We start from the raw sequence: 13,360 nt of genomic DNA, 5'->3' as shown, positions 1-13,360 counted from the left end.
GTTCCCTGGGTTAGAATTTGCTCTATTTTTCCTTACCTGCCTTCATCCCAAAGGGAGGGGCCGACTGCAGATCCTAAGCATCGAGTGTCAGTTGCAGTCCACAGCCCTGTCATTGCTGAACCTGCACGAAGGATAGTGGGCACGAGGCCGGCCTTGTAATCAATCCTCTGTGGGCTATGCAAGGACTCCGCTAGCTATGTGGTCCGGGCCGCTGCAGCTGTGGTCAGAGTAGGTAGAAGAATGCGCCGCCCTGATGGCAAGTACTGACTCCCGGAATGCTGAGGAGGAGCGCAGAGCCGGCCGAGCACTTGGGGCCTGGGCCCCGGGGCACGGAGCAGCTGTGCCAGTTACCTCCCTTCCACCTTTTTTGCATATTCCTCTTGTACGGGTTTTTTTTTTTTTTTTAAGGTTTTATTTATTTATTTGACAGATTGAGACATAGCGAGAGGGAACACAAGCAGGGGGGAGTGGGAGAGGGAGAAGCAGGCTCCCTGCTGAGCAGGGAGCCTGATGCGGGGCTCAATCCCAGAACCCTGGGATCATGACCTGAGCCGAAGGCAGACGCTTAATGACTGAGCCACCCAGGCACCCCTCTTGTAGGAGTTTTGAACAGGAAATAGTATTCTGTAAAGGAAGTGTACCAGTAAATGAGGCCCAAGTCAGATCTCTATAGCTTGAGTTCTTGTTTCTCATGAGGTCTTGGTGTTTTGTTACTGAATGGAAAGGGATTTAGGAATCAGTCCGGGGAGTCTCAATTTATTGGACTGTGGATCTGGGGAGGGCGTGTTTAGTGTTAGAAAGCGTATTCAGTATTCTCTGTTTGAAAAGTGGGGAAGCTGAGACCCAAGGGGGGTATAACTTGGCCAAGGCAGCACATCTAGATAGGAACTGCTAAGGGACCAGAGAACGTTGGGTCTCTTTCCATATTTTAAATCCCTGTGGGATTCAGAAGCTCTACAGAACAAGAAAGGCATCGGGAGAACAGCAGGAATTTGGTTTTTATTTGTGTTTCAGATATTCCTAATGGTCTGTTTTCATTTTGAAGTGATTTTGTTCAGTTTGCCCTTAGAAGCTTGTTATCTTGCTCTCCCCCTCCCTCTTTAGACTCCACATTCCTCCATCATGTTGTCATCGTTTCGTAAACGCAGAGTCCAGGTATTTGACCAGCATGCAGGAAACAGGTTGCCTTTTCGGTTTTGCCTGGCTTGCAGTGAAGACGCATTTGTGGCAGAGGTTGAATGATCCAAAGGGGGAGAAAACCCTGCCTGCATGACTTTTCTGTGAAGCCAATTGGTTAGGGTTGGGGTTTTTCTCTATTGTTTTTTTTTTTTTGGTGTTACATGAACAAAAGTCTTAGTAAATTTATTCTAAAATTGCCAAAGCCTCCTGTTTTTTTGCCTTCCTCTCTTTCAGGCATGAATATATTAATTTTTTCTCACCCTACTGGTGTTTGCATGTAGTGTTTGCTGATCTTTTTATTGATGGTTACTTGGTTCTTAAGAACCAAGGGACTGAACAGATTATCTTAGGTGTTTGGAAAAAATAATATGAAAATGTGTCATAAAAGTAGTGTTTTTAAATTTGACAAATATCGTAAACTTGGGTTTGTTTCCTGTTCCCATCGACTAATTTTCTCTGCCACAATCCTTGTAAGGAAATGGAGCTTGGATTTTCTTGGCTAAAAAAAGCTCACTATATTATTTTGTGTACAGTTTTTGAATGTTTGCTAAATTGGACCTTTTTCAAAAAGAAAAATGCTTAAAATTAATGTCTTGATATCCTATAAGGAGAAATATAAACTTTGCAAATTTCTAGTGATAAATCCAAGGCAAGCCCTTTTATAAATCAGAGTGGTGAATTGGTTGAAACGAGGTTTATAAAAATGGGCCACAATATAACCTTTTCCTGTTTTGAATGTCAGTAACAATATTTTGCACTTAAATACCTCTCATCTGAATTTTACAGGTTAAGAGGTAAGTAGCAACATGATAGTATTTGGGAAGCGTTCAGAAGTAAGTTTTCTCAACGTTGCTCTGCATATCTGGATTTTGATGCAATGCAGTATGATCTTTTGCTTTCTTAAAGCTAAGTCCCTGCTCACCTCTGCAGAAATGGGCTAATGAGTTGAAGTGAATTAATAGTCTGAAGGCCGACAGGCAGATCCACAGAAGGAAAAATAGTTGTTGTTTTTATTCATGGTTAAAACTTTTTTTTTTAATATTTTATTTAGGGGCGCCTGGGTGGCTAAGTTGGTTAGGCGACTGCCTTCGGCTCAGGTCATGATCCTGGAGTCCCGGGATCAAGTCCCGCATCGGGCTCCCTGCTTGGTGGGGAGTCTGCTTCTCCCTCTGACCCTCCTCCTTCTCATGCTCTCTGTCTCTCATTCTCTCTCTCTCAAATAAATAAAATCTTTAAAAAATAAAAAAAATATATTTTATTTATTTGACAGAGAGAGATACAGCGAGAGAGGGAACACAAGCAGGGGGAGTGGGAGAGGGAGAAGCAGGCTTCCCGCGGAGCAGGGAGCCCGATGTGGGGCTTGATCCTAGGACCCTGAGATCATGACCTGAGCCGAAGGCAGCCGCTTAACTGACTGAGCCACCCAGGCGCCCCTCATGGTTGAAACTCTTAATTTATGTATTATTTATCTCTCTGCTTACCATCAGCTCTACCACTAAAATCTGCAGCTGAACTGGTTTGGAGTTCATTTGCTTGATCTGAGAATCAGCTGGTATAAAATGTTAATGGGTGCTAAACAGTTCTTTAGTGCTTTGTTCTCCAGAGAAGCCCTTCCACATGTGTGGATATAGTTCTCCTGCTTTGCACGTGTAAAATTTGGTAATAGGTTGGCTTTCTGAGCCAGGGAAAAAACCTGCGTTGTCAGTCCTGCCCCTTTGAGCTCTTGACTAAGCAAGCAAAGTAAATCTGAGGGATGGTTTTTCTGACCTTTTGCTTGGGGCGATGTGTATGAATTTTTCCATAGAGCCAAATGATCTGTTCATCCCTTTAGCCCCCCCAAATCCCTTTCCTTGCAAAAGAGTGTATCTGGTGAAATTGGAGTTCATTGTGTAGTTTTCCAGATGCCTCTTATATCCAGCACATTCTGCGGCAGATCCGGCGCTTTGTCTCCGTGACTCCTTCATCCTTACTACAAATGGATTCTCTTGCGGGGTTCCACAGGGAAATTGTGCTGAATTCCTCCCCTCTCCCAAGATCTGTGGGAGGGTGTCCTAAACTACTCACTGCAGGTGCCAGGTTCGCTGAGTTGGAGGCATCTGACCTTTGGTCTGAGAAGGATTTCTATCGGCAGTCTTTTCTGTTGCCTAACTCAGATCCCTTAATACCCGTCCCTCCCGTCCTCCAGAGACGAATCCCCTTGCACAGCGGGGCAGATAGCTTCTGTAGGTGAGGCCAAGCCATTTAAAAATTCCCTCAATACCAAGAACTGGCTCAGACAGCCGTCTCTTGGCATTTGCAAGAAGACAGTTATTAATTAGTGTCTAGGCTCTTCTGTAGAAATCCATTTTCAGTTGATAATATGTGTGAATTTGTGTCAGATATGAGGAGTCATTCTCAGGCATGTTATATCTTTGGATTAAACTAGAACTTTCTACCCAAGGTTCATATCTTTAGACACCCCCCCTTTCTTCCCAGAGATCTGGCAATATTGTAAGAATGCTGACAAGGTCTTTTTATTTATTACAATAGAGGACATAGTTGTAATTCCTGTTTTATCCCCCGAGATCAATTCATGTTACTTGCTGAATGATGCGGCTAACATTTTGACTGCTGCATTGCAGCATTTATAAATAGCCTGCATCTTCAGTCTTCTCGAAAAATATTCGCAAAAATACAACATTTTTCTTCGGTTACTTTCAATGGGAAGCTGTCCTTAAACATACAGAGAATATATTTAGCACTTCATTTCCTCTCCTTTATTCTCCGTGGACAGAGACCTGATTGGCAAAATCAGAGTTGATGGGCTCCTTTGAGATAAACAGTCGACTGCAGTCCTAGGAAGTTGGTTCCTCTGTGGGTTTTTAGACAGTGAAATAGATAGATAGGCTCCTGTGGTTGGAGATTGTTGGGGTTTTTTTCCTGTTTTTTTATTGTTATGTTAATCCCCATACATTACATCATTAGTTTTAAATGTACTGTTCCATGATTCATTGTTTGTGCATAACACCCAGTGCTCCATCGTGCCCTCCTCAATACCCATGTGTAAAATTTGGTAATAGGGTAACCCATCCTCCCACCCCCCTCCCAGGAGATTGTTTTTTAATGGCACATTTCCCAAAGTCTTCCTTTCTAGCTCTCAAAAGGCATTAATCCCATTAAGGCTGGGAACAGCCTGGAACATTCTCCGTGGAGCCTGCCTTATCAGTCAGCTGCATATTTCAGGGTAGGGGTGGGGTTCTTGCCGCCTGCAGCCTCAGTCCTGGGGGGAAGGTTGCACACACAGAGTCCAAGAAATCCCACTAACTCCCTCCACGTAGTTTTGGGGGAGAGCCTAGCACATCTTCCAGCGGCAGTAGTTCTTGGTGATACGAACGTTTTTCTGATTTTTAGTATCATCCATGGAAATGACCCGTTTCCGAGCAAAGAAACTAGAGCTTCTATAGGTAAACTTAGAGACAGCTCCCTATCAGGTTAAGGGGTGGGGAACTCTTATTAACCCATCATCTTAGGCTCCTGTAACCGTGCAAATGAGGATCCTGAGTGCCCACAGCAGTGGGAGAGCTTTGATGACTTTCAGATGCCCAGCTCCCCAGGGACAGCCAGTGGTGGCTTGGCAGAGCTCCCACCTACTGACGTCAGCTGATCCGCAGGAAAGAAAAGTCCATTATTGCCTGACCAAAGCACTTGGTATAGAATTGACTTGTTCTACTTCACTGGGGTGACAAAGAGGGCCTTTTAGGTTGGTTAATTTCAGCAGGGCCTCGCTGGACTGTCTCCCTGGATTGGTAGGCAGGGGGACTTGCTAAGGCAGTGCCCTTGCCGCATTATGTTGGGGATTCTTGGCTTCGTCATAAAGGGCCTGCTCCCCAGTGAGATTTCTTAGAAATTTCCATAGCAGCTAAAGGATTTTAGAAATGCAGTGAATCCTGTGTATGAAGAGGCAGGACAGACGCCCTAAGCATTAATCTAAGGACTCAGGCTTCTTGCAGGAACTCGTGCACTGTGGTAGTTTCATATGTAACTACACCTTCCTTGGCACATTTCGTTGCCAGAAAATTTTGTGAGGGAGCAAATTAGACACAATTTCCTGCTCTCTTTTCATCTTAAACGGTTTCTCAAGGGATTAGAATAAAGGAAGTGTATAATTTCTTAACCCTGATTGTTTACTAACTTAATCTTACAAAAACAAAATATTTATTTCTTGATTAAAAAAATTTAAGTTTTTATTCAAGTAATCTCTACACCCAGTGTGGGACTCGAACTCACAACCCTAAGAGTCACATGCTGCGCTGACTGAGCCAGCAGGAGCCCAGTTTTTATTTTTTTGAATAATTAATATATCTGCTTCCCCCTTTCTTCCCTCCAAAGTGGTGATGGGAAAAATAAGAGGTAGTGAAAGGAATGAATACGCAAACAGCCATCAATAAAAGAGTATGTCAGTTGCAGTCATGTGCAGAATCATTGGTTCTGGCACGCTAGTCTGGGAACCAGAGGATCATGGCTCACCCCAGGTAGGCTCTGTGACTCGGTTATTAGATGACCTTGTGTCCCCTGCCTACTTAATAATGAAGTGCCGCAGTTTCTCTGTTTCCAGGTTCAGAATGTAACTGCTGTACTATGTGCCGAGTTCTGTGGTCAGAGAGGAAGAGGAAGATAAGGTCTTTTTTATATAGTCCCTTAGGAACTCTAAATTTACTAAAGAATCACAAAAATGGCAGGGAGAAAACCTGGCAGAATGTGATCGTGCTCTAAAGAGAAGCATGGGGGGAGTGAAGACTTCTGACTTAGGACTGCAGAGAGGACAGGGTAGTTGCATTAGACTTGGAGGGGTTTGTATGGTATTGGGTGGTGAATCTGGGAGTAGGAGAGAACATTCCTGACCAAGGGGACTTTCTAAACTGGGAAATGGGCCCTGCCAGGGCCTGTAACTTGGAGTTGGTGTGGGAGTTTGATAAGAGATATGGCTGGAGCAGACAGTGTAGGTGAGTGAGTGAAGTCCCGTTTACATTCTAGTCAATGTGGTAGTGATCCTCATCAAAAACCCAAAGAGGCTGAGATTCTTAGGGCAGCAACGTGAACCAGAACTTCCCTGTTGTAATGAAGTATCGTTACAGAAACTCCACTCCACTGTGAACTGGTGTTTACTTTAAAAAAAAAAAAAAAAGACCTATTTATTTATTTATTTGAGGGGGGAGGGGCAGAGGGAGGAGATAGAATCTCAAGCAGGCTCCATGCTCCATGGGACTCGATCCCATGGCTTGAGCCGAAACCAAGAGTTGGATGCTTACCAACTGAGCCACCCAGGTGCCCCCAGACATTTAATTTTTTAAGGTTACCCTCAGTTTGGGGTTTTAAGGATAGAAGATACTTTTTCCAGACACAGCTATCTGTTGATAACAGAACTGCCATCTTGAGCTCTGTTTCACCAAGGGCACACCCGACTGGAGGGAAAAGGCCACCTCATTTCTCACAATGTACTGCCATGTGCTCAGTCCAAGATTAGTAATTTCCATTTGCTCAGTAGGCTGACACCTAGTTGTAGAGCTTCATTCTCCATTTGCAGTTCTTGTCACAAATCTGGCTTTTGCCTGGGTGGAATTCCAATTTGACAATATGGAAACTGTAACTTGGGTGGATGATGGAGCTCTATCCCCACCTTTTACAAGTGAATTCCAGTCTCCCGCGTGGTGGCTACAGCACTGAGCATATACTTGGTTATTTGTCAACACACATTTCCTAATGGCCCGTGTATGCCAGAAATCGGGGATACAAAGATTAGGTTGCTCAGTCTAATTACACCGTGGGAAGTATATGCAAGTGCTTTGTAAATCTGTAGAAAAGTGTGATTAATTCTGAGAAGGAGGGAAGGAAGGAGCATTGAGTACAGCTTGGGAAGGAGGCAAGATCATACAGCTTACTCCTCTCAGCTGGGCACTGAGGTATAAATAGGAGTTATCTAGGCAGAGGAGAGGCAGATCATTCTACACAAAGGAAGCCAGGGCAAATAGCTTGGAGTCTTTTTGTTTTTTTTTTTAAGATGTTATTTATTTGTCAAGGGGAGAGAGAGCGCACACACAAGCAAGGGGAGTGGCAGGCAGAGGGAGAAGCAGGCTCCCGGCTGAGCAAGGGAGGACCCTGGGAACATGACCTGAACTGAAGGCAGACACTTAACTGACTAAGCCACCCAGGCATCCCTAGCTTAGAGTCTTTAAAGAGAATTCTGTATTTGGAAGAGAAAGAATATTTCAATATTCCTAGAGGGTAGGGGACATGGGTGAGAGTTGATACGAGTCACATGTATTGGGCCAAATCACAAGGTCCTGCTAAAGAGCTGGATTCTTTCCTCCCTCAGAAGGGAGCAATAAAAGGTCTTAAAGCATGGGAGCATGTGGCCAAGAATATGTTCCTTTTTATAGTAAAATCAATCAATGAATCAATCAGACTTTGTGGGGAAACAATAGTACAACAAAATAATGGTCAGTACGTGGAGAATAATTTGGAAGGAACGGTGATAGGGCTACAATCACCTCATGTCCTCTCTGTTAGGAAGATCGTGGCTTCCTAGATAGTCCTCAGAGTTGATCAGGTGCAGAGGATGATTTCTTGCTACCTCTTGAAGCTGCTTTAATCCCTGAAGAGTTAAAAACTGTGACTCACCTGGATCCCACCAATGCTGTTTACCTCCCAGCTGGATGCTGGGGGCACTCTTGAGACTTCCCTGCCTAGTCCTTATTAGCCTGCTTATCCTCTGCTGTTAGCCCGGCCAGGTGAACAAGAAGAGCTCTCAAATGTCTCCTGGGTAACACAGTTTTCATACCGTGTATAAATTATGGGACAATAGCTGGAGAGGCTAGAAAGTTTATCTGTTCTGCTTTCCTACCAAATCTCTGAATCTTCTGTAGAATGTAATTTAACATTTGGAAGGGTCCTGAGATGCCTCATTTTCACCTGTTGTCATTTTTAATCATTGTAGGAAACTGAGGCACAGGAAAGTGGCCCGTGCAAGGTCATGTGGTACTGACAACATTTAGAAGCTCTTTGTCATTAGTCTGTACCTCTTTCCCGCTGTGGTCTGTAGGTTAGAGGAATCAAGGGTTACTCCTGATGAGCATGGGTAGCATCTTCTGGGTTTTGCCCATCAATAAGTCCAGTTTTCTTTTTGACTTGAAAATTTGGTTAAAGTGTCCAGAAATCTGGGGATTTAGAGTTGGGGCAGATTGAGTGCTGGGGGGAGTGCTGCCTCCTCTGTCAGCCTGCCGTCGTGGCGAACTGGAGCCTGGGGCTGAGCTCCACAGTGTGCCGTCCACAGTGGTCGGTGGGCAGAAAGCAGAGTAAACCTTGCACCACACCTTCTTGTTCTTGTGTTTAGATTTCTGATTTTTAGTATCACATCAGATTCAGATTTAGATGCATGACCACCTGTTTACCTGTTTAATAATCGCTACTAATCTTTATGTAAAGCATCCATTACTTTAAAATTTATGTAATGCAAGTATTTGTGACGTAAACCTGAATTTTTTTAAACTGTAGTTGGCATACCATTTTTATTAGTTTCAGGTGTACAACTCACCACACCTTTTTTTTTTTAAGTTGCACTGTGATTTTTTGTGTGTGCACATTCACGGGCAACACGGCCTGTCCTTGGCCCAGGCGCTCTGGTAGCCTGAGGAAGACTTGAGGGTTGATGTTTCCCAAAAACTGGGAACTCAGGGGCTCTGACTAGGTAAATTCTTTTTTTTTTTTTTTTTTTTTAAGATTTTATTTATTTGTCAGAACGAGAGAGAGAGACAAGCAGGGGGAGCGGCAGGCAGAGGGAGAAGCAGGCTCCTCATGGAGCAAGGAGCCCGATGCGGGACTCGATCCCAGGACCCTGGGATCATGACCCGAGCCAAAAGCAGACACTAAACCAAATGAGCCACCCAAGCATCCCTGACTAGGTAAATTCTTACTGATGTCAAGGACTCTGTTACTTTGTAATCATCCCCTTTTCTTCGTTGGATAACAGGCTGAGATATGGAAAGCTAGAAAAACTGATTTAAGTAAGAGTAAATTCTTTCTAATCTCCACACAATGGAATACAGAGACCAGGTGAAAGGACTTTTGAATGGATTTTTCAGTGATTCTGTGAGTACCACTTTGGCATTTCCTTTGAATCCTTAAAGCCCGTGTAGAATTGCTGGTAAACTCTAGTTCTCCCGGTTTCTCTGAGTTTGGCTGCCATGTTGGTTAGGCATCCTCTGAGGTACCCATGTAGGCAGGTGTTGGAGCAAGTGGATGGCTCTTTTTCACAAAGGAATAGAATCAAGGCTCATGGTTCTGTCTTGAGAAGGGACTACCTTCTCCTTCCATTTGTCTGCCAGGGCTGTCTGGTAATTCTTTCCTTCAGAAAGGTTGACTCCATGAAATCCACTTCAGTCTGTGCTTATTTCAGGGCATTCTGTCTTTTCAGAAAATGGACCCAAGTGGGGTCAAAGTGCTGGAAACAGCAGAGGACATCCAGGAGAGGAGGCAGCAGGTCCTGGACAGATACCACCGCTTCAAGGAGCTCTCAACCCTTAGGCGCCAGAAACTTGAAGACTCCTATCGATTCCAGTTTTTCCAGAGAGATGCTGAGGAGCTGGAGAAATGGATTCAGGAGAAACTACAGATCGCATCCGATGAGAATTATAAAGACCCAACCAACTTGCAGGTGTGTCTCATCTCCCTGAGATTCCCGCCAGAACTCATGAGCTCAAATGTTTTTGCCCCCAAATCACACAGTCATTTAATTATGACCTTGAGCAAGAAGAATGTAGATCAGACATAAGGCAGGACTAACTATCCTGAAAAGCCCTTGGTGTGTGTATTATACTGTACACACTAAGGGTGTATGTGAAATCTTGCTTTTCTGGATGCTTCAAGCTGATGGTTCTGAAACCACTGCCTTGCAACCCTTGGTGGCATGTTTCTAGGGAGGGTCTGGGTTGAGCTCTGGGAAAATGAATTTTCAAGAAAGGCACGCTAACAGTGTTGCTGGTGGAAATTTATAGTTAAGCGTCTCTTTAAGCAACTCACTGGTAAGTCTTACATCAAAAGCAAGTCTTTAAAAATCATTGAATTGTAACCGAAGTTAATTTTGTGATATAAATTACGCCTCACTAAAGCTGTTTTTTAAAAAAGGACAAAGCCTTTCCTCTCATTGATTTTGGTGAAAGCCTTTTTTTAGCAGGTGGAACACATGGTTCTCTTACTATCCCAGAGTCGTCCAAGAAGAGAAAAAAGTGTCATAGAATGAGTGAATGTGGATGGATTATTATCCAAGAGTAAATTGTACATGCTAAGAAAATTGTTGGTGTGGCTCTATATTTCTAGAGGGGATTGAATGTCCACATAAAGGCTAATTTCCTGATAGACAGTAAAGTTAGACAAAGGTGGTGGTCCTCAGTGGCCAGGCTTCCAAAAGCCAGTGTAGATGAGGTCAGAGTATTTGAGTAATTGAGCAGGGGGGGAATGGGTGGGATGCTGAGTGTCCCTAATTAGAGGGAACAGGGTTCAAGAGGGGGGAGGTAAGGGGACCTGAGGGGGGAGGGCAGAATGGTGACTGCCATGTGGTTGCCGCTGTGGTTCACATCATGGTCCACCAACAGGGCAAGCTTCAGAAGCATCAGGCCTTCGAAGCTGAAGTGCAGGCCAACTCAGGAGCCATTGTTAAACTGGATGAAACTGGAAACCTGATGATCTCAGAAGGGCATTTTGCATCTGAAACCATAAGGGTGAGTAGGAGTAGTGCCTGCTACGGGAGGCCATCTGGTCTGGTATGGGTGGCGTCTGGTTAGTGGAGGAATGTGGATTAAATGCCAAGTAGGGTTTCTAAAAAAGACTTTTCTAGCTTTTTTTGAGATTTTTATTTATTTTAGAGTGAGAGAGTGGGGTTGGGGGCAGAGGGAGAGAGAGAATCTCAAGCAGATTCCCCACCAAGTGCAGAGCCCAGCACAGGGCTCGATCCCACGAATCATGAGATCATGACCTGAGCCAAAATCACTAGTCGGCCGCTGAGCCACCCACGCACTGAGCCACCCACGCACCCCACTTTTCTAGCCTTTTAAGAGAATTTGTGAAGTCTCCTAAAGGAGTTACCCACATCTTGCCTTTGTAATATGATGATTCAGTATGAATATAAACAAGTATGTGTCTGCTCAGTGGGGAAATTAATATTCTTTTTGTAAAACAAATTAGAATGTGATTATACTTTAAAGATTACGTAAATGAAGCCAAATTTATAGATGGTAATTAAAGGGGAGAGCATATTAGTGAAATTTGTGAATTTGGGGATCAGGACACAAAGATCAGTAGGATTAATCACAGACACCATAAAGTTCTCCGTTGAAAACTTGAGTTCTGGGTCTTGGTGGCTTGCCCGCAAAGGTGGTTTGCTGAGGTCTAGTCCCCAAGCCAGTTAAGGGTCCAGCTGTGAGCAGTGACTTGCAGCACCTGCTGGTCGGTGACCGTAGTGATTGATAACAGCCAGCGTTGAAGCAGGCGTCCTTACGTTCTTTGATTTGGCTTGTTTGGTGCCAGTTCACTGATAATTATCTTTCTCTGCTTTAACATGTCCAGTACCAAGATATTAAGGGAAAGCAAACCTCTTTAGGATAAAGTATGTGCACTTAGTTTCTCACAACGGATGCTCTTACCTGTTTCTGATTTACCTCATTCCTATCTCTGTGTCTTGTTCTTTGTCATCCAAAGTCACGTTCCCTTGAGGGACTGGCCTTTTCAGTCCCTTACCAGTCAAGGCAATTGTGGAGAGTTAGATGAAAGCTACATTCATAAGCCCCAGCTAGAAACATCCCCACCCCCTGCTCTTCCCTGACACCCTTGTGGAGCTTTCATTCCTGTAGGATCTGGTCTAGTGGTTTTCAACAATAAATACTTGTTGTCTCTCTTTTGCACTAATAGACTCTGCAGTCTCATATTAAAGACTTGCAGTCAGCCCTAAGCTTATTAATAATTAACTATTACTAGTAATGATTGCGAGTAGGAAATAAGAGTAAATTTTGAATGCCATATGACCAACTATTTAATTACGTTCAACCCATTTGGGTAATGTAACATGTAGCTCTGTAATTAAATATGTACCGTGTGTCTCTGCAATTAAATATAAATATCTTTCTGCTCATTTTGTCACTATTTTGTATACAGTCTTAAAGTAAATGAAAGCAGCATGCCTTATTGTTTGCTTGATAGAGGTGGTTTGCCCAGAGTGCGTGGCACGGTAGTGTCATATAACCGGGCTGCAGATGGGGGACAAGAGAAGTAGATCGAGTGCTTGACTTTAGTGACGAATCTGGAGAGGAGGAGACCCCACACTCACTTCATTCAGCTCTGTTAGTAATGATCCTCCTCCTGGAGATCTTACTAAAGCAACATTTAAAAGTGCTGTTAGCCACCGTTTGTTGAGTAGCTATTTATGTGCTAACACTTTGCCATTTTGACGCAGGTAGTCTCTGATCTTCACTAGAAACTCACTAGGTACCCATCGTCCCCACAGTATGGAAGAGAAGAAACCGAAGCTCGGAGAAGTTTGAGTACTTCTCCAGATCCCACAGCTAGTAGATGGCAACTGGAATTCCGATGAATGCCTTCCTTTGTCTACTGACGATTATTTGCTTTATTTTTCCAAGCTGTATTTCATTCCTGTTGGCTTTCCTTATTTTCTCACCCATCTGCTTCTCTGAAAGCTCCTGCTGTTTGCTCATGCCCCTGTTGAGAAATCCACCTGAGTCAGAACCAGGACTTCACCTCCACCCCGTCAGCTTTCTGTGCCTTTCCCAAGTGCACTTGCCTGCCTGCCTGCTCACACTCTCGAACTGCAGTGTGCTTGGGAAACTGGACTCTAACCTGCAATGTTTACGAGATCAGATACACCAAGAATGGGAGGGTGGTTGCAGTACTGGAGCGGGCTTTGCCCTAGTTCTTTATTTTATTTTATTATTATTATTTTTTTAAGATTTTATTTATTTATTTGACAGAGAGAGAGGGACAGTGAGAGAGGGAACACAAGCAGGGGGAGTGGGAGAAGGAGAAGCAGGCTTCCTGCCGAGCAGGGAGCCCGATGTGGGGCTCGATCCCAGGACCCCGAGATCATGACCTGAGCCGAAGGCAGTCGCTTAACCAACTGAGCCACCCAGGCGCCCCATGC

The 13,360-nt window shown here is 44.2% G+C and overlaps 1 protein-coding gene across 2 annotated transcripts in view; it reads left to right on the top strand.

Annotated features, from left to right (window-relative positions):
• The window catches only part of LOC118017624 (spectrin alpha chain, non-erythrocytic 1), a 97,269-nt gene that overhangs the window by 36,865 nt on the left and 47,044 nt on the right, over window positions 1-13,360 (top strand). For both annotated transcript variants that reach the window (XM_035015698.1, XM_035015696.1), the window contains 2 exons: window positions 9,629-9,868; window positions 10,806-10,931. In XM_035015698.1, coding sequence (XP_034871589.1) covers window positions 9,629-9,868; window positions 10,806-10,931 — 366 coding nt within the window. The remainder of the gene's footprint in view (window positions 1-9,628; window positions 9,869-10,805; window positions 10,932-13,360) is intronic.

Source organism: Mirounga leonina, unplaced genomic scaffold (assembly GCF_011800145.1).
Source record: "Mirounga leonina isolate KUSES-001 unplaced genomic scaffold, KU_Mleo_1.0 Mir_170, whole genome shotgun sequence".
In the NCBI taxonomy this organism is placed as follows: Eukaryota; Metazoa; Chordata; class Mammalia; order Carnivora; family Phocidae; genus Mirounga; species Mirounga leonina.
Note: the sequence above shows the minus strand (reverse complement) of the source record. Positions and strands in the feature narration are given on the sequence as shown.